The sequence below is a fragment of the Megascapheus bottae genome, chromosome 19, assembly GCF_031878675.1.
Source record: "Megascapheus bottae isolate mThoBot1 chromosome 19, mThoBot2.hap1, whole genome shotgun sequence".
NCBI lineage: Eukaryota > Metazoa > Chordata > Mammalia > Rodentia > Geomyidae > Megascapheus > Megascapheus bottae.
In genome coordinates, this window is record NC_143527.1 from 12,163,018 (window position 1) to 12,184,477 (window position 21,460).

Below are 21,460 nucleotides of genomic sequence, written 5' to 3' on the forward strand. Positions count from 1 at the left end.
ACATGGCCGCGCCGGCGCCGCCCGCCCGCCTCCGGCCCCCCAACGGAGCCCGGAAGCTCGTCAGAGTTCCTGGACCAGCCCGGGCCGTGGGCGGGGAGACGGCACGCTCCTGCTGCAGAGTTCGCGTCCATTCTCCGCGGGGACCGGCTGCGGAGCGCTCGGCAGGATGTCCTTGGAGGTGACGAAGGCCACCGCCGGGATGGTGCTGGGTGAGTGGCTCTAGGCGTGGGGTTGCGGGGTTCCTGCCGCGGTAAAGACCTGATCCGCCTGGAATCCAGCTGGCCTTGGTGCCTGGTTCATCGTTAGGGCGCATCCCCCACCCCCGGGTCCGTGTGGGACTGTGGGGTGGGGTGGGGGAGACGCGAGGGCCTGGACGCAGCCGGACCCGGACTCGGGGTCCTGGCCGAGCCCCGCGGGTCCCCGAGCGTCCCCGGCGGCGGCCGCTCGGGCCTGCTTCACCGTGACAGACGCGTGCCTGCCCCGAGCCCGGGGCTCTGCGCGGGCTCCCCACGTGGGCACGTCCTTCCCCCGGGCTCCAGGGACGGATCCAAGACGGCCTCCTCCGGGTGCAGGCTTGGGGTAGACGATAAGACTTCAGGCCTCGGCTGATGCAACTTCTGCGGTCCTGAAAGGCCGTCTGCCTCGTGATCCGACTTTCCTCAAAACCGAAAGGGAAAGACTGAATGCTGCCCATCTTGTCATTGGCATTGGGATAGCCGATTGTGTGTGTGTGTTCTTATTCTGTCCATACACAGCCCTTCTAGACGAATACTGTGTTGTAGAGATGGAGGAAAGAGCACTAAAGCATGCATAATGTCCCTTTCTACATTATCACCTTTTAATATACAACATCCCAAGACTTCAACCATGTAAATTTGGCCGATGTCAAAGCCCTGGCCTCCTAAGTAAGTGACCTGAGTAGGTAGATGCAGACTCACAAGTGAAAAGAATGTAGAAGTTTTTTTGGAAAAGCTTAATTTATAAACCTTGTGTTTAGGTGGATATTCTTGGAATAGAGTATTTGGAAGATAATTACGTGGTTAATTTGTTTTGAACGGTAGCACTTTGTAAAGAACTGAGGCCTGTGGATAAGCTTGCTTGAAGTTTAAGGTCACAGTTCCTGGTGAGTAACTAATAACTTATTCTCATTTTTAAAAACAGCGGAGCTGTATGTCTCAGATCGAGAGGGCAGTGATGCCACTGGAGATGGAACCAAGGAGAAACCATTTAAAACAGGCCTAAAGGTAAAATACCCTCTCTTTAGGAAAATGACTGTGTTTACTACTAACTTGTATGGAGGTGTAGCTTGTCAGAAAAAATTTTTTCTTGGTTGAAAAGAAGTTTCATAGAAGTGAAAGTAAGGAATGTTTACAGATTTGTTGCTTTAAGAGTGTTTGAAGAAAGGCCAGGAGTTTGGCCTAGTGGTCGAGTGCTTTGGTACCACATACAGAGAAAAAAAAAAGCTGAAAGTGGTGCTGTGGCTCAAGTGGTAGAGCTCTAGCCTGGAGAAAAACTTGAAGGACAGTGCTGAGGCTTCTGAGTACAAGCCAAGATGTAGCTTGGGGAGTTGGCTCATGACCTGTAATCCTAGCTAGTCAGTAGGCTGAGATTTTAGGATTGAGGTCCAAAGCCAGCCCTAGGCACTAAAGATCCTGAGTCTCATATCTCCAATTAATCTCTAGAAAAGGGGAAGTGGGGCTATGGCTTCAGTAGCCTTGAGCTGAAGAGCTCAGGGACCGGGCCCAGGCCCAGAGTTCAAGCTCCTTGACCCCTCCCCCTACCTAAAAAAACAAGAGTGGGATGAAGAAGGAAAATAACTGAAGTAATTCATTTCTCTCCTCCCCCTTAAATAAACTCACAGATCAACATCTCAGACCTTTGGTGTGAAAATGAAAGCATGCAGGCTAATTTTGGGAATGGGTGGAGATTCTTCCAGAATTTAGTTGCTGGCTCTTAGTTCCTTTAAGTTTCTTTCCAGTCAGCTTTTGTGCAGTTGTCAGCTCTTTATTGTGTGTGGGTGTAGTGTCTTTTAGCTTGCTCATCAGATTATCTTGAAGTTAGTAGAGGATATTTTGAGGTCATTATGCCCACCATCTTAGGGTGATAGAAAAGAGTATGATAGAGTAGCAATTTGGTTAAATAGGGGCTGAGAGTGTAGCCTAGTGGTAGAGTGCTCAGCTAGCATACACAAATCCTTGGGTTCAATTCCTCCACCATATATTCAGCAGAGTCTCAAAGTGTTGCTGTGGCTCAAGCAGAAGGACGCCAGCTTTGAGCAAAAAGTATGCAAGGACAGTGCCCAGGCCCTGAGTTCAAGTTCTAGGTCTGCCCAAAAAAAAAAAAAAAAAAAAGGATTCTTCGGCAGGTGCAATGGCTCATGCCTGTAACCCTAGGTATTCAGGGGGCTGAGATTTGAGGATCACAGTTCAAAGCCAGCCTGTGCAGGAAAGTTCATGAAACTCTTATGTCTTATTAACCATCCCAAACCAGAAGTGGCCCTGTGGCTTAAAGAGTAGAGCGGCAGCCTTGAGCTGAAGAGCTCAGGGACAGCACCCAGGCCCAGAGGTCAACGCCCATGGCCACCAAAAAAAAAATTTTTTTAAAGGAAAAAAAAAAATTGGTTAGATTGCCTAGGTGTAACAAATTCCAGATTCCCAAAAAAAAAAAAAAGAAAGAAAGAAAGAAAGGAAAAATATTTTGGTTAGTACCTAGGTGTAACAAATTCCAGATTGCTCCTTCCCTATTTCATTCCTTCCTCTTGTGGAGTACTGAGAAGCAAAATTCTGCTTTGTTTGAAGCAGAATTCTACCTTGTGTAACTTGAATCAGAATTGGGGTGTCATTAAGCCTCTTTCAAAGAGTAAAACTAGCTGATGTCAAATTTGCCTTGTTTTTATCCCTGTGAAATTCTCCTAACTCTATGGTCTTCAGTGTTTTACTTTGAAATGAAACAAGGTAGTTGAAAATAGCAGGAGATGTCTGGTGATGTGGCTCATGCCTGTAACTCTAGCTACTCAGCAGGCTGGAGGATCAAGGTTGAAAGCCATCCTGGACACAAAGGGACCAGAGACTCTTTTCTTCAATTAATCTCTATAAAACTCAGAAGTGGGGCTAGGCAAAATGGGTAGGGGTTAATGGGGTAGGGTTGTAGCCTTTCAGTGAAGGGCTCAGGAACAACATCCAGGTCCAAGGGTGAGGGGCGGTAGCCTTGATCTTCAGAGCTCAGGAACATGCCTAGGCCCAGAGTTCTAGGGCCAACCCCCCCCCCCCAAAAAAAAAAGAAGAAAAGGAAAGGCAGGAGCCCAACAGGGACAAAAGTTGGGTAGCCTGGGATGAGCTTCAGATACTACCACTGAAGGGATAATCCATTATGTTTCCTTTCTTTTTTGTGTTTGTCAGCTCTGGGCTTGAACTCGGAGCCTGAGTGCTGTCCTTGGCTTTCTCAAGGCTCCAGTGGTAGAGCCACAGCACCATTTCCTGCTTTCTCTTACATATATGGTTCAGAGGAATTCAACCCTGGCCTTCATGCATGCTAGGCAGGTACTCTACCACTAGGCCAAACTCCTGGCCCCTACATTTTTTTTCTTTATTTCATCAAAACTAGTGCTCTAATAACTTAAGCCAGCAGCTCCATTTCTAGCTTTTCATGGTTAATTGGAGAATAGAAAAGACTTTTCTGCCTCAGACTAGCTTTGAACCATTATCCTCAAGTCTCAGCCTGCTGAGTGGGTAACTAAGATTGCAGGCCTGAGGCACTGGCCCTTAGCTACATTTCTATTTTGACTTAACTTGAGAACTTTAAAAAAATATTTGAAGCAGGGCCTGAGTTTGGCCTAGTGGTAGAGTGCTTGCCTAGCATGCCCAAAGACATGGGTTATTCCTTGGTACCACATACTTAGAAAAAGCCCAAGGATAGTCCTCAAGCCCTGAGCTTAAGCTCAGGACTGGCGAAAAAGAAAAGAAAATCCCATTTTGGGGCCGGGAGTTTGACCTAGTGGTACAGTGCCTGCCTAGCATGCACGAAGACCCAGGTTCGATTCCTCGGTACCACATACATAAAAAAAGGCTGCAAGTGGTGCTGTGGCTCAAGTGGTAGAGTGCTAGCCTTGAGAAAAGCCCAAGAACAGTGCTCAGGCCTTGAGCTCAAGCCCAGGACTGGCAAAAAGAAAAAAATATTTGAAGCAGTAAGGTAATCCTGTTTTATATTCAGCTATTTAAAAACACAGCCACAATATCCTATAAATATTCAGTGGTATATAGTATACAGCAATGCCTACTGTGATTCAATGTGGTCTTATTTGAATTTTTCTTTAATGTAATGGAGCTTTGCCTTTTCATGCCTCCCTGGTTTTGTACAGAATGCTTTTTAGATACTTGTGTCTTGATGCTGGCTTTCTCTGTTCTTGGCATTTGTCCCTGTGGACATTTAGAATCACCTCTTTCTTCTGTGGTGCCTGAGCATGTAGACTGCACACTATGCAGCCCCACCTGGCTTTTTGTTGATAGGGCCTTTGAGGCTGCCCGTGGAGCAAACACCTTCAGAGAAACTCAGGCAGCAGCACCCTGCATTTCAGTCACTTGTTAACCTCCCCTTTTGTCTTATGCTTTTTCCTTGGCTCTTGTCATGTATTAGATTATTGAAATTGCCTCAGTTGAAGTTTATTTGATTTAAGTACTGTATAATTTTTTTTTTTTTTTGTCAGTCCTGGGCTTGAGCTCAGGGTGTGAGCACTGTCCTTGGACTTTTTCAAGGTTAGAGCTCTACCACTTGAGCCTCAGCACCACTTCTGGCTTTTTTCTATGTATGTGGTACCGAGGAATCGAACCCAGGTCTTCGTGCATGCTAGGCAAGCACTTTAACCACTAGGCCAAACTCCCGGCCCCCAGTACTGTATAATGTTAAAACCCTTTTTCTTTTTTCTCCCTTTCTAAGGCTTTGATGACAGTGGGAAAAGAACCATTTCCTACCATTTATGTGGATTCACAGAAAGAAAATGAGGTAAGGTTATCAGTGACAAAGAGTCCAGAAGTAGTTTTTGTGAGTGAATTTTCATCAGTACATAAAATTATGGTTCTTGCTTGTTTTCTTTAGAGGTGGGATGTTATTTCCAAATCACAGATGAAGAATATTAAAAAAATGTGGCATAGAGAGCAAATGAAGAATGAATCCCAGGAGAAGAAAGAGGTGAAGAATGAATCTGTTTCTGTATACAGTTTTAAAGTTACAAAACCCAAAACCCTTTCTGACAAACTGTTTTATTATTAAAATTAGGCAGAAGATAATTTGCGGAGAGAAAAGAACCTGGAAGAAGCAAAGAAGATTACTATTGAGAATGATCCAAGTCTTCCAGAGCCAAAATGTGTAAGTATGTTTATACTTTCCAGTATCATGGCCTTGGATACATGCTGTGATTATTTTGGAGCTTGAGAGTCATGTTTCAATGATCGTGTGTGTGTGTGTGTGTGTGTGTGTGTGTGTGTGTGTGTGTTTAGAAGGGATAGACAATAATGTTTAGAATTAGGAGGCTGGTTCTTGAGGGATATATGTTACTGTGGAGTTGAGCATATTATGACTGATGTGGAGTTCCAGCCTAGCTGCTGTGTATATCCTTGTGTGATATGAAAATCTCCAATATCAGTTTCTCTACCATAAAATATGAAGGTCAAAATCTATGATTTTCAGTTTCAGTTTTGCTTGAATGTGTGTGCCTGTGTGTGTGTTAAACAGGCTGTGAATTCAAATTTTCTCATGGCTTTTTCACTCATGCCTGGTGATTATCACCTGAGTTGTGTTTCTGGTTACATATTTTTGCCCTGACTGACTGGCTTTGACTCATGGTCCAGAATTCTTGGTCTCCCAAATTGCCAGGCTTATAAGCATTAGACACACCCATATTTGGTGATTTTCATTTTCTTTTTAAATGTAAAAAGTATGATTCTACAAAATTGAGAATCCTCTCCTTCCCTACTGTCTCTCCTTCCTTCTTTCCTTCCTTTCCCTCTTTTTGTCACTCCTTACGTGATTTCTTTGAACGTAAACAGATTGCCTGACTGTATAAACACATGGTTTGAGTTACCGAATCTCTTTGCTGGTGTCATATTTTTTGTAGTTCCTGGACAATGGGGTTGTTGTCTGAGCCATATAGTTACCATTCCCTTCTTCTACTCATCTCTACATATCTCCCTCTCCTTTCAAACTACACTTTAGCTTCCCAATCTCAGTGTGTGTTGAGGTTACAGAAGAAGTTCTGTGGCCAAGATTCTTGCTGCTATGGGGAACAGGTGCTTCATGTAGGACAAATCACTTTTATTTGAATTAATGGCTTTGTTTAGGAATATGTGAAAAATTTCTGAGTGTCTCTCAGTGACAGTTGTGCAAGGATTAAAAAAAAAAGTTTGAATTTTCTTTTTAACCATTACCATATGCTGATTCTTTTTGGCTAACCTGTAGTAGAGCTGACAGCCTTCAATTATGCACTATTTGTGTTTTTTTTTCTAATTTTGCTATAGTCCATCTAATATTAGTAAAAATACTGGTATGTGATAAGCGATATGACTATTGACAGATTACTTACTTTGATTTGACAGGTGAAGATCAGTGCACTAGAAGCCTATAGAGGGCAAAGAGTGAAGGTGTTTGGCTGGGTTCACAGGCTGCGAAGACAAGGTGAGTAGCACACTTTTCTTCCCTCTTTATTTTGTGGGAGAGACCTAGGCCGGGTCCCTGGGTTTTTTGGCGCCATCTTGTTCCTGAGCAAAATTTTTAAAGAGATGCAATTTTACTCCCTGTTTATTTTAATTAACCTTGGTCATGGATACAGATGAACCTAAAACCATTTACTTGAGCTTAGTTTGGGGTATGCTTTTTTAATGATGTAGTCATTTATGTCCTAAATTTATTCTTATGTAATAGGACTTCTGAAAGCTTAAACATTTTTTAAATAGAATTTTAAGTATTTGAACTACAATGATCTGCTTTGTCAGTTTGAATTTCAGTTATTTAATGAACAGGAAATATATAAAAGGAAGGTCAAATTCTATCCTGAAATTTGACCATAGTTTGTATTCTGCTTCCTTGGTCCTGATTTTTTTTTTTTTGTCATTTTATTAGGTTTTAGCACTTTTTTTTTTTTTTCCATTTTAAGTGATTGTTAGATCTCTGAGGAAAAGAAACAAAGTCAAATCCTGGTGGCTTATGAAAGTAATCCCAGCTACTGAGGAGGCTAAGATCTGGTTCAAAGCCAGCCTAGGAGAAAAGTCCATGAGACTCCTTAGCTGTAGCTAACCAGCATCATGCCAAACACGTAGATCTAGCTCAAGTAGGAGAACACTGCCTGAGCCAAAAACATCAAGCAAGAAGTTGAAGTCCTGAGTTATAGCCCCAGTACTAGCACCAGTTTGGAAAACAGTGCTTCTGTTCAACAGGACTCATGCACCTCCTACTCTGTGTCCAGCACTGTTCTGGGCATAGAAGGAAGTCAGCTGGAACAGTTTGTTCCTGTCTAGTGTCATATCCTGTGTATTATGAACACAACAAAAGATTTGAAAGTACACTACAGTGTAAATAATATGTTGGACTAAGACTCTGCATAGCAGTATTATCAGAGAACAACACTTGGGGTAGGGGCCCTTTGAGAGGTTTGAGTTTCCATGCTTAGCCTTAGAGATTCCTTGACATCTAATAGTGAAAAAATGCTCTGTAGTGACTAAATTTCTGTTTCCTTTTTTTTTTTAGGAAAGAATTTAATGTTTCTAGTGTTGCGTGATGGTACAGGTTATCTTCAGTGTGTCTTATCAGATAACTTGGTAAATATTTTCTCTTACTTATGGCTGAAAATAAGAGATTTTGTTTTCCCCAACTGGGTCCTCTTTTAGTTTGGGGAATTTAGGATCTATATGTGTGTTTATACTTTCATTATATCCATTCTCAGTACCTAGATGAAAAATATCATTGTGTATATCATAAATAATTTCTTTTTTGGGGGATGGGGCCTGGCTGCTGTCCCTAAGTTTCAGTTTGCTTAAGGCTAACAGTCTACCACTTGAGCCACGATGCCACTTCCAGCCTTTTCGGAGTAGTTTATTGGAAGTAAAAAGAGTTTCATAAACTAAGCTCTTCAGCTCAAGGCTACCACCATACCACCTGAGCCACAGCACCACTTCCAGTTTTCTGGTGGTTATTGGTATTTGACCAGAGAACTTCTCTGTAATAATCACTGTAATTTTATATATATATGAGAATATTTTATCATCAGCATGAATCAGTTAATTTGGACTTTTTTTTTTTTTTTTTTTTTGCAGTGTCAGTGTTACAATGGAGTGGTCCTGTCCACAGAGAGCAGTGTGGCAGTGTATGGCATGCTAAATCTTACTCCAAAGGGCAAACAGGTAAGTGGGTTGACCTTCCCAGTAGGTGAATGGGTGTGTGTTTAATTCTTTGCTCTGCAGTGTCTTCCTGTGTACTCTGCTTGTTGAGTCTTTGAATAATTTTGCATTTAGGTTGAAAGAAAAACCTATCAGAAAATTGTAAGAAAAAAAGTCAGTGGCCGGGCACTACTGGCTCATGCCTATAATCAAGCTAGTCAGGAGGGTGAGATCTGAGGATTGCTGTTCAAAGTCAGCCAGGGTTTGAAAGTTCATCTCCAATTTGAAAGACTCATCTCCAATTAATCAGTAGAAAACCCAAAATGGTGCTGTGGCATAGGTGGTAAGAGTGCTAGCCATGAGCTTAAGATTCAGGGACAATGCCCAGGCCCAGAGTTAAAGCTGCATGACAGAAAAGAAAGGAAGGAGGGAAGGAAAGAAAGAGAACGGGGAGAGAAACACAGGAAGGAAGGGGGGGAGGGAGGGAGAGAGACGGAAAGACCAAGCAAACATGAACTCAGAACAGAATTTGAAATTTTCTTTTTAAGTGAAAAAAAAAAAATGAACATTTTTTTATACAACTGTGAACAGTGTTTTTAATAGTAGGGCCTCCCCTCCCCTATTACTGTGGTTTGAACTGGGGCCTGGGCACTGTTCTTGGGCTTTCTCAAAGCTAGCGCTCTACCACCTCAGACCCAGCACCACTTCCAACTTATTCTGTGTATGTAGTACTGAGGAATTGACCCCTTGGCTTCATGCATGCTAGGCAAGCACTTTACCCCTAAGCTATGCTCCCAGCCCTGGGTTCTTTTTTTTTTTTTTTTAATTTTTCTTTAATTTTTTTTTTGTTAATTGTCATAAAGATGATGTACAGAGGAGTTATAGTTACATAAGTTATGTCCCAGCGTCCTTCTCATCTCTACCCACAGTTGTATAGTTCATTTTCAACATAAAATCTAGTGAATACCACTACTACATGTTTTTACTCTTTGTCCCTCCATTTCTCTTCCCCTCCTTTATTGGTAAATGAACAGAGCAGAAAGTAAACAAAACAAAAGCCATTTGTTCCCATTTCATCAAGTTCATTTTCAAAAATATTATTTTATGTAACACACATAGGCATGGCACCTTAGTGTTCCTTCCGTAAGAGAATCTTCTTTTGGTCTTAATGTGAATGCCTGGACTCCTGTATAATTTACCACTGCCCAGTGTATTTTAATGCTTTGCTCTGCAGATCTAGCTTCTGCAGATCTTCTCTGAGCTGTTTGTCTCTGTGAGCTTGACTTAACACGACTGAAAGCCTCTTTAAAAAAAAAAAAAATTAAACTCAAGTTGTATTCAGAGCAACTTGTTCTTTAGCCAAAGGCATATAAACATAACCTAATTCTGTTCCAGTTATCTCTTGGTAATTAGACCTCAAGTAATTGCTGTGATAGGAAAACTGGTGTGACATGCTAACCACAAGAGGGAGCAAACAGCCCTCTCTGACAAGAAATGTGGTAAGCAAGCTGTCAAGTTGTATAAAAAAGCCTTGGTAAGAATAAGTGTCTCATTTAAGTTCACTGAATTTCCCTTGGAAATTATGTGATGCAGAATGGAGTGACTGTTATTATGTTTCTTTCTATCTAATATGTGGCACTGAGATAACTGTATATTCCATGAATGTGTTGTGGCTCTTAAAATAAATTGCTTTTAGTGGAATTATTTAGGGGAATTTTTGAAGTTAGACTACACAAACACCCACCACAGTGTAACTACTGTGAGCCAAGCCTTAAAACATTAGGCAAGGGCTAGAAAAATACAAAGTAATAATAGTAGTTACTACAGGCTATAGGATGACAGTTGTTTTCTAGTTTGTTTCTCCTTTACGTATGTATTTGCTCTGAACTATTGAATGCTAAAATATTGATAGGAGATTAAATTTTGTGTCTTTGATGAAGTTTCCCAAAGTAAGAGGTTCCCAAAAATTTGTACCTAAGCCTCCAGTTGTGTAAGTTTTAATTTCTCTCTGGCTCTGTCTGTTTCTCTACTCTGCTTTTTAAAATGTAGGCTCCGGGGGGCCATGAGCTGAGTTGTGACTTCTGGGAACTGGTGGGGCTAGCCCCAGCTGGAGGAGCTGATAACTTGATCAATGAAGAGTCTGACGTTGATGTGCAGCTCAACAACAGGCACATGCTGATCCGAGGAGAAAACGTGTCCAAAATCCTCAAAGCGCGGTCTATGGTCACCAGGTGCTTCAGGGATCACTTCTTTGACAGGGGGTACTGTGAGGTGAGTGTGTGTTACTCAGCTTTTGCAGCAATGCTTCTTTGCTCCTTGCAAACCAGCAGAGGGATGCTCACGCAGAACTTCGTGGCCTCTTTTCCTGTGAACAGGTCACTCCCCCGACATTAGTGCAGACGCAGGTGGAAGGCGGATCCACGCTCTTCAAGCTCAACTATTTTGGGGAAGAGGCATTTCTGACCCAGTCCTCTCAGTTGTACCTGGAAACCTGCCTGCCAGCCCTGGGAGATGTTTTTTGTATTGCACAGTCATACAGAGCAGAACAGTCCCGAACACGAAGGCATCTCTCTGAGTATGAAATTGTCTTTATGCTTCCATTTCTTTTTAGACAGTATCTTTAGGGAAGAAGAATTTATACAGGCCAATAAAGTTTATATGAAAACATTTGATATATCCAGAGGGTAGTGGAAGAATAGGTTTTCTTTTGTTGTGTTGTGGTGTGTTGCCTCACCTCTTAGGCCACAGTTAAGGTCTTGTTTTTCACTTAGCGTTGGTCCTTGTGTGTGAAAGAATCAACTAGAAGTTACTCACCAAGGAGCAAAAAGGATATCATAGCCTAACTGATGTTTGGTGTTGGAAGTAAGCTAGAAATGTTCAAAGTTTACACTTCAGCAGTTTGCCAATGTTCACATCTTTGTTGGAGACAAACAGTGTAAAAGAAGAGTGGTGATGAGCCAGTGTCTCGTTTTTCAGATATACTCATGTGGAAGCCGAGTGCCCTTTCCTGACGTTTGAGGACCTCCTCAACCGATTGGAGGACTTGGTGTGCGACGTGGTTGATAGAATCCTGAAATCACCAGTAGGCAGCATAGTGTATGACCTCAACCCGGTAGGTGGGGTGTTGTGAAAGATATTGGGGTCATCACACTAGATAGCTACAGATAGCTGTTGATGGCTTGCTGAGTTGAAGCAAGTTATGTGTGTTTGCGTGCATGCGTGTGTGTGCCTGTATATGTGCCTCTGTGTTGATGGTGGGGTTTGAACTCAGGCCTGACACTAAATAGGCAGGTACTCTTCCAATGGAGCCATGCTCACAGCCCAACTGCCTGGTATTATCTTTATTTAGTTTAGCAAGTCACAGGGAGTACGTATGTTGTTTCTTAATCTGAAATAACTTTGTAATTTAAGTGATAAATTGGCAGGAATGGGCATTAGTGTGGTGGTTTCTTTATACATATTGTGATTTTTTTTTTTCCTTCTTAACTGTAGAACTTCAAGCCCCCCAAAAGGCCTTTTAGACGGATGAACTACTCAGATGCTATTGTGTGGCTGAAAGAACACAACGTAAAGAAAGAAGATGGGACTTTCTATGAATTTGGGGAGGTATAGTCATACCTTTCTCCTCATTGATTCTGAGGAGGTTGTTTGCTGCTTAGCCTACGTGGACTGCTGCCCTTGATTGGTTAACTAGTAATGCAGGAAGCCTCTCCTTGTCCCCCACAAATGATCACAGAACCAGTTTCTTGGAGTTGTTTGCTGTCTCATCATAGGGAACTTTAGAAACGTACCATGCCACTGTTGATCAGTGGAGTTTTTAGCCCACTTTGCTTATCATGATTGCTCTTTAGCTTCCAGTCTGACAGGGATATCTGTCAGGCTGTGAAATATTTGAAATTACATGCAAAATGTTGCCACACACACGCTTGCTTTCTCCTGAAAAAGTATTTTTTTCTAAGGGGATTCATTTCTTCACAATAATGATTTAAAAATCCTTCCTACTGTGCGCTGGTGGTCCACATGAGTAATCCTAGTTACTCAGGAGGCTGAGATCTGAGGATGGTGGTTGGAAGCCATTTCAGGTAGGAAAGGCCATGAGACTCTCACTTCCAGTAAACTACTCATGAAAGACTGTGGTTCAAGTGGTACAGTGCTCACCTTGAGCAAAAAGAAGCTTCAGTGATAGGACCTAGGCCCTGCGTTCAAGTCCCAAGACTAGCACAAAAAAAACATGGAAATCAGCTGGCTTACAGTTGGCTACTCCAGAGGCTGAGATCTGAGGATTAAGGTTCAAAGCCAGCCCTGGCACAATAGGACCTGAGACTTTTATCTCCAGTTAACTTCTAGAAAATAGGAAGTGGTGCTTGGCTCAAGGGTAAGGGTGGTAGCCTTGAGTTGAAGAGCTCAGGGACATTGCCTAGGCAGAGTTCAAGCCCCAAGACCTACCAAAAAAAAAAAGGAAATCAAAATCCTTCCTGTGAAGGAAACTCAAATATATGTGGAAAGGTGAGGAAGATGTCCTGGTGCCCAGATCAACCGAGGCTGGAAATCTGGATGTACCTGGGAGTATGGATTATTCCTGTACTCCAGGACTGTACATTTACTCATTCACTCCTAATGTAACATTTGCAGATCTAGTTGTTTTTCAGGTCAGATGCTAACTAGAGTTTTGCTTTGGGTTTTAGTAAGAATTTATAAGGAGGACAAGCAAAATGCAGGCAGGACTCTCTAAATTACCCTTGCTGCCTTGTGAGTTGAGTTTGTGGTGTGCAGGCACACAAGTTTGAACTGAAATATTGAGCTTTGAACTGAAATCTGTGGTATGCTTGTGCTTAGAAAAGCAGTACATGATTGAGTGGAGCCAACACAGCTCTGGAGTCTGTGTCCACACCCCTGGAGAACTCAGTTCCCACCTCTACCCTGACCTGCTGTGTACTCAGTGGGTCCATCTTCAGACTCTCAGTTCTTCATTTCTACCTTGTATGTGACCTCCTCCTGACAAAGTCATGGGGACTACATGAGGTAGACACCAAGCAAGGACCATGGGACGGGACACCCTCTTTATATGGGAGTCCATTGCACCTGAGGCCCACAGGCATTCCTGAATGTGCTAAGACCTTCCACCAGGTTAATGGGCCACAGAATCCCATGATGGAAGACAAATGTAAGTTAAGAGACGAAGCTCTTCTGTCTCCTTCAGCTCTGCCCTCCCAGGAACCTCGTGGAACATGATTGTTCAGCTCCAATACCGATCTCACACAAATTTGTGACTCTTGTTCAGTTCTCTCAGTCATTTATTAGTGGGGCAGGGGTTTTTAGTTTTGACATGAATCTGTGTGTGGCTTACTAAATGGTGGTTTGAGAAAAACTGATCCATTTGCTTCATCCTCTAGCATTTCCTGGTTATTTCATGTTGTAGCAGCATTTAGTAGCTTGGCCTTAGTTACTTGGTAGCCCAGTGTCAGCTATGAACAAACAAGCCATGTAGAAACTTACAGATCAGTGAGGTCAATGATGTCCTCTGTATAAATGTAGATCCATGGTGTCCTAGAGCATGTACCTACTGTTCCTTGAGAGTAAGTGAACCACATTCCCTTTCGAGTTTGATAAAAGTGGCCATGGATGAAAATTTTTGAGCCACAGATTTAATTGGAGATCTTGGTGTGCTTTCATTAACATAACACAGTGTTTTAGATAGACTGAAGCAGGAGGCAAATCTTAGCTGTGTGAATTAATGAAATGTTTGTTATTGAAAGAAATTTTATTTTGTAGAAATATCTATATACATAGGGGTTATGAATAGGTTACAAATGCATATATGTACAAATACATATGTGGATCATAAATACTCTTGAGTTGTCAAGTAAGGAATGGTGTATGGGAAAAGAACTATTTCTGTCTCATATGTTTGGGTTCATCGATGTTAATGAAGTCTTGTTTCAACACTCAGGATATCCCAGAAGCTCCTGAGAGACTGATGACAGACACCATTAATGAACCAATCTTGCTGTGTCGATTTCCTGTGGAGATCAAGTCCTTCTATATGCAGCGATGTCCAGAGGATTCCCGCCTTACTGAATCTGTCAGTTTATAACTCAGCGTATAACAATTATGCTTTTTAAGGGAATGGGACCTGCCATTTAGAATGCTACTGCTCGTGGCAAATATTTTACAAATCTAAGATGAATGACAGTAATTTAAGAAGTGCTTTAGTTTAACTGTACTTGCTTAGTAGTAATTTTCACTGAAGCTCTACATAATGCTACACTGTTAATGTCTACTAGTGAATATGTTCTTTTTTTTTTTTCCACTTATATTTACAGGTGGATGTGTTGATGCCCAATGTTGGGGAGATTGTGGGAGGCTCTATGCGTATCTGGGACAGTGAGGAGATTCTGGCAGGCTACAAGAGGGAGGGAATTGATCCTACTCCCTACTACTGGTACACGGATCAGGTAAAAAAACAGTATTTGAATGAGTTGTATTTAATTTCATAGTGGTAATATTCTAGTTGTGTCGTAAATAAGATTATATTAATTTCATACTATATCGTTTCTTTACACGGGGTTTATGAAGGCACATAGATTATGGGCTGAATTCATTTTGTTTCTGTGCCAGTATTAGGGCTTAAACTCAAGGCCTCAAGCGCTTGCTTACCTTTTTTGCTCACAGCTGTCAAAGCTAGCCGGGCGTTTGGCCTAGTGGTAGAGTGCTTTCCTAGCATGCTCTAAGGCCTGGGTTCAATTCCTCAGTACCATATACATAGAAAAAAACTGGAAGTGGTGCTGAGGCTCAAGTGCTAGAGCCCTAAAAAACGTCCAAGGATAGCGCTCAGGCCCTGATTTCAAAGCCCACAAGTGGGAAAAAAAAAAAAAATAGGGAAAATTTAAAAATCCGTTTGGCCTAGTGTTAAAAGTGCTTGCCTAGCATGAATGAAGACCTGGGTTCGATTCCTCGGTACCATATGCCAGAGGTGGTGCTGAGGCTCAAGTGATAGAGCTCTAGCCTTGAGAAAGTCCAAGGACAAATTTCAGACATGAGCTCAAGCCCAGGAGTGGAAAAAAAGAATAAAAGCTGTCAAAGCTGGTACTTTTTCCCTTGAGCAACTCCTCTCCTCTGTTTCTGTTTCTGTTTTGTTTTGTTTTCTGGTTAGTTTGATATAAGAATCTCCTAGATTTGAACCATGGTTGTCAGATTAAGTAGCTAGAATTACAGGTATGAGCTACTGCACCTGGCAGTAGATTGAATCCTTAACCAAAGCACAACATTTCATTTCCCTGTACAAAAATTAACATTTTCAGATAAAATTCTAAACAAAGCATTTACCTTGTCTCTCTTATTTACCAGAGAAAATATGGCACTTGCCCCCATGGAGGATATGGCTTGGGCTTGGAACGGTTCCTCACATGGATTCTGAATAGGTATCATATCCGAGACGTGTGCTTGTACCCTCGGTTTGTGCAGCGCTGTAAGCCATAACCATTTCCTCCTGTGACATGAAGAAAAGAATACAGTTCATGGACGGAACAGCACGCCTCTCAAAAGAACCAAAATGCTAAAATCAAATCTTCCCTTGTTTCTAACTGTTTCTGTTTCCATTTCTACTATCATCAACTTGAGCCCACTTTATCAAATGACGATGTTGCTTTAGGAAGAGATAACATTTATATTTAGGGGGAAGTATGTGACATGGAACTAGATCTGGATAGATCAGCATCTTGTGCCACTATAGGTTCTAATCACTATCAGATACAATATGCAGCTTAAATTATGGTCTAAGCTAGTCTAGTGATTTAAAAATCTTTCTGTCCTTTTACATATAACTGGTATCCTTTATATCATCTTATTGTATCAGTGAGTCAAAGCTAACATCTTGGAGGGAAATAGTAATATTGAAGTAAAATCTGCTAATATCAGAGTGCACTGCAGCAAGAGATATTAGAATGTAACCACCACAGTCTTCTGCATCAGTTACTAACCTTTGCTGTATTCATATTATGCTTATAGTGGAGGCATATGAATTGATATGGAAAGGTTTATAAAAATGGAATTGTCTTAACATTTGAAATGGCATGAATTGGATGGAGGAATATTTCAGTGATTCATTGTACTATTCTGAGCATTGATTCAAGATAAAGATAGACACCTCTTCTCTTGCCTGCTGATTGCTAAATTAAGAATGAATACACTACAAAAACTCTGCAGCTAGATTTTAACCTATAGAGATGTCTGAATACCATGTCTTTATATCCTATCTCAACTCTACTTTTCAGACTCTCAGCTTTTATGGAGTGGCCTCTCTCCCAAATATGAATCTTGTATTCCCAATAGGCTGTATTTCTGGCAATGAATAAATACTTATTAAAACAAAGTTTTCCTGCCTCAGTTTCCTGAGAGGGTGTTGTCTATGTCATATTAGTACGTATTTCACAAGTTTTTTAATCTTTAAGTATTCATGTAAATGAGGTACTGTTAAATTTAGTAGATATTACTAAAGTACTAAGATAGGGAAATGGAATTTAGAACAAATTTAAATTGTGACTATAAAGGCGATGTACAAAGGAATTAGATAAGTTAGGTAATGAGTACATTTCTTGGACATGTCTTCTCTTCCTGTTATTTTTTTTTTACTGTACTGTGTAGTCTAGGCTGGCCTCGAACTTTTGATCTTCCTCTTAAGTATTAGTATTACATATGTATGCCACATTATACCGAAAGGGAATATATAGGCTAGGTCCTGGTGACCCATTCTTGTAATCCCCCGTCCTGTAATCCCCGGGTAGCTCTACTCAGGAGGCTGAGACCTGAGGATTCCGGTTCAAAATTATCACAGGCAGGAATGTCCAGGAGACTCTTATCTCCAATTAGCCACAAGAAAACTAGAGTGGCATTGTGGTTCAAAGTGGTAGAGTTCTAGGCTTGAGCTGAAGAGCTCAGAGACAGCATCTAGATTCTGAGTTCAAGCCTCACAACTGACTAAAAACTCAAAAGAAAACAAAAACAATTAAAAAAAAAATTAGTATTCTAGCAAGACCAGTGGCTCATACCTTTAATCCTAGCTATTCAGGAGGCTGAGATCTGTAGATCAAGGTTCAAAGCCAGCGTGGGCACTACAGTCAGAGCTTATCTCCAGTTAGCCACTAGAAAACTGGTAGTGGTGCTGTGGCTCCAGTGATAGATCAGTAGTGTTGAACTGAAGAGCTCAGGGACAGCGCCCAGGCCCAGAGTTCAAGTTCCATGACCCCCTCCCCCAAAAATAAAAAAAAATTAGAATTTTGGGTCCTTGTCAATTTTTTTTTTATCCAGTAACTTTATTTGGATTTGACCTAAAATAGCTTGATCTCTCTTTGATAGAGAAATGCCCAGTTCCATAACTACCATAGAAAAGTACTGAGTATACATTTTTCCAGTATGATACTTGCTCAGTGCTTTGGGCATCAACCAGAGTTACCCAAAAGACTTTCCAGCCAATACAACTCAGTTCTTAGGTGTCAGAATGGATTTCTTCTCCTGGAACACGGTTGTTACTGACGGGTCTATTGTCTGCTGACTGCATAGTTGAAGGTGTGGAGTGCACAGGTGGGCGTGATGTCCTTTATCTTTGTCATTTTTTTTTTATGTCCTCATTTTTTTAAAACATGCTAGATTTTTTAGACTGTTTTGTAACTAAAGATGAAATGACAGTTGGAAATAGGGACTTGAGGCCTTTTTGGCTTATACTTTTTTTGTGTGGGTCATGGGGCTTGAACTAGGTCTGGGTGCTGTCCTTGAGCTCTTCAGCTCGAGGCTACCACCCTACCTCTGGCCTGGGCACTGTCCTGGAGCTCTTGAGCTCAAGGTTATTGCCCTACACTTGAGTCAAGCCCCACTTCGTGTTTTCTAGAGGTTTTTTTGGAGTCCTTTTGTGCCTGGGCTGGCTTTGAACCTTGATCCTCAGATCTTAGCCTCCTGAGTAGCTATGATTACAGGTGTGAGCCATCCCGCCCAGCTGGCTTATACTTCTTTTTCTTTCATGTCTATACTGGGGACATAAGGGTGGTCAGTAATCTCTGGGCATTGGTGACTGGACCTGTAATCTTTACTCACTAAAGAGAGATTTGGAGATTGCGATAAAGGCAGCTTGGGTGAGATTCATATTCAATTAATTACCAAAGAAAAATTTGCTCCAAATGGTAGAGGGCTAACTTTTGGTATAAGAAGTTCAGAGACAGTGCCCTTGCCTTGAGTTTAAGCTCAGGGCCTGCCAAATTTTTTTTTTGTTGTTGTTGTTATCTTAGATCCACTGAATCACAAAACAGGAAGATAGAGAATAAGACCAGACATCGGTGTGAGTGCAGCACAAATAAATACGTTTTTCTGTGAGAAGACACAGAAGGACAAGGAAGGTTGCCAATTGTCCATCTGTCCAGAGCTTGATCGAAGTGACTGCTTTGATTGTAAATTTGTGAATGTGTGTGTGTACATGCTTGCACATGCATGTGTACAAATGGGGCTGGAACTTGGGGTCTGGCTTCTGTCTGACCGTTTGTGCTCAAAGCTAGCCCTCTAACACTTGACCACAGCTCCAATTACAGAATTTTGGTGATCAGTTGGAGAGTCTCACTTACTTGCCTGGGCTGGCTTCAAGCTGTAGTCTTCAGATCTCAGCCTTCTGAGATTTATAGGCCTGAGCCATCCATACCAGCCTCAGTTGTACAGCTACTTTTTTTTCCTTCAGGATTCTAAACCCTATCAACAGCGACCTGTTAAAGAACAGGGAGATCCCTAGTTCCTGACAGAGGCAAACCAGAAAGTTCTGTAAGGACCTTTCTACCACTGACGCTGCTATAGAGTCTGAGAGGGAAATCACTGTCATTGAATAGCCAGAAGCTTAGCAATAGTCACCAACAATCTTAGATATTCCAGAGGCTGAGCTCTGAAGGATCCCAGTCAAGGCCAGTACATAGAGGAAAAGTTCATTATACTCCATTTCCAAAAACAGCAAAAAAGAAGAGCTGGAGATAAAAATAGCTCAAGTGTTAGACCACCTGTCTGACAAGGATAAAATCCTATGTCAGGGGCTGGGAGTTTGGCCTAGTGGTAGAGTGCTTGCCTAGCATGTACGAAGACCCAGGTTCAATTCCTCAGTACCACATACATAGAAAAAAGCCAGAAGTGGTGCTGAGGCTCAAGTGGTAGAGCTCTAGCCTTGAGAAAATCCAAGGACAGTGCTCAAGCCCTGAGCTTAAGCCCAGGACTGGCAAAAAAAAAAAAAAAAAGATCCTATGTCAGTCCTAGAGCATCATAGTATTGTGAAAACAAATGGTCTGGAAATGTAGACCAGTGATTGAATTACCTAGTAAATACAAGACCCTGGATTTGAACTCTGGTGCTGAAGGAAAAGGAGGAAGAAGGTAATACATAAATGGGAACACAGTGTACTTGGTCATAGAACCTTTCCTAATGCCAACCCAGGAGCTTCCGTGTCCCCCCTCTCCACAGCACAAATGGGACCTTCAGAAGCTGGGGGTCTATGCCTCGTAGAAGAAGGGCCACTCGGAAGATGCTTGACCACCTGCAATGTCCTCTGTCCCCAGACATTGGTTTTACCACCTCTTAACCCACTCACTCTGCTCAGGCCACATGGCCTCCTAGTCTCCCTTCTCATTCTGCCAGCTTATTGCAAATTAGAGTTGTGTCCCCCTAAAAGGTGTTGCCATTCTCATCTTTAATAACTGCATAGAAATAGGGAATGGTGGGGCCGGGAGTTTGGCCTGGTGGTAGAGTGCTTGCCCTGTGTGCACGAAGACCTGGGTTCAATTCCTCAATACCACATACATAGAAAAAAGCTGGAAGTGGTGCTAAGGCTCAAGTGGTAGAGCTCTAGCCTTGAGAAAATCCACGGACAGTGTTCAGGCCCTGAGCTCAAGCCCAGGACTGGCAAAAAAAAAAAAAAAAGAAATAGGGAATGGTCTTTACTACAGATGTAATGGAGTTAAGATGGTGGTATCAGGGTGGGCCTTGCATCCAATATGACTGGTGTCTTTTTGAGAGGGAGGATGGCTTGTGGACGTGGCTGAATGACTATAGAAGCAGACAAGACTGGTAAGCCAAGGGTCACCACACACCACTAGAAACCAGAAAGACATGAAAGAAAGGTTCTCTGGGTTTCAGAGAGCACGTGACCCTGTTGATAATTTGGTTTGGAGTTTCTAACCTGCAGAAGTGCCAAAAAAAAAGTCCCTCCTACCTAGTTTGTGTAATAACTCTACAGAAGTTCTAGGAAACAAAAACATCAAATATATCCCAGCATTTTCTGACCTGTCTATTCAAAGCCCTCCTCCACACGGTCTCCCTTCGTACTAAGTGTTCCTGCTGTCTCTTGCCTTGTCATAGCGATGGCGTCTACATGTGCTGTAAAACCCAGCAGCTTTGGCCATGGTTTTCTTCTTGCCTAGTCATACCTGGTAATTATACTGTGTGTATTTTTTTTAATAAGAAAATTGCCTGCTTCCTTCTAGTATGTCAGGCCTATAAAGATAGACTGTCCACTTCATTGCCTCATACCCAGTACCTGCCACGTGCTGGACTGAGTGACTCTCCCCACAATTGGGACAATCGATTGGGTTTCTCTGAGTAATCATTACAGCTTACCATTTGTCACACGCAGCCAGTTTCTCTTGCAGTGAAACCCCTTTCCCCATTCTTTTTCTGATTAAGGAAACAGTAAATCTAAATTTAGTTTGTGTAGCTCAGAAGTGTCAATCATGGCAAATAATGAATTGGGGGATTTTGCTTCCCCCCCCTCCTTCCCTGAAGCATTGAGGTGAAACCAACAAATTCATTTTATTTACAATCACAGGCTGAACTCAATGTTGACTGTGACAGGCAAGTGCTTTATTCACTAATTAAGTCACCCAGGCTCAGAAAAACCCTCTCCCTTGTGGCAGTGGTACCTCTTATCTCAGCCCAGAGACTGTCTTTTAGCCTTGTGTTTGCTAATTGAATTGGTATATAATTATGTTCAAAATGTGTAAACTGGAAAAAATGCACAAATGTGCTGTGTGTGTGTGTGTGTGTGTGTAATTCCCATATAGTTGTACAAATTTTTTATTCCT

General features: G+C 42.0%; 1 protein-coding gene across 1 annotated transcript; it reads left to right on the plus strand.

Annotated features, from left to right (window-relative positions):
• Positions 1–60: 60 nt before the first annotated feature.
• Positions 61–16,734, plus strand: LOC150049641 (asparagine--tRNA ligase, cytoplasmic). The gene is made up of 15 exons (XM_090353037.1): positions 61–209; positions 1,162–1,244; positions 4,933–4,998; positions 5,092–5,184; positions 5,272–5,361; positions 6,588–6,666; positions 7,735–7,805; positions 8,301–8,387; positions 10,413–10,634; positions 10,739–10,938; positions 11,340–11,475; positions 11,856–11,969; positions 14,314–14,445; positions 14,687–14,818; positions 15,711–16,734. Exons 1-15 carry the CDS (start codon positions 167–169, stop codon positions 15,840–15,842), a joined length of 1,680 nt encoding a protein of 559 aa, XP_090209163.1. The 5' UTR covers positions 61–166; the 3' UTR covers positions 15,843–16,734.
• The last annotated feature ends 4,726 nt before the right edge of the window (positions 16,735–21,460 follow it).

Coding starts and splice junctions, on each gene's coding strand:
- LOC150049641 (XM_090353037.1), top strand. CDS start 167: ATGTCCTTGGAGGTGACGAAGGCCACCGCCGGGATGGTGCTGG. Junction 8,388..10,412: donor TTACTCCAAAGGGCAAACAG/GTAAGTGGGTTG, acceptor TTTAAAATGTAG/GCTCCGGGGGGCCATGAGCT. Junction 11,970..14,313: donor CTTTCTATGAATTTGGGGAG/GTATAGTCATAC, acceptor TTCAACACTCAG/GATATCCCAGAAGCTCCTGA.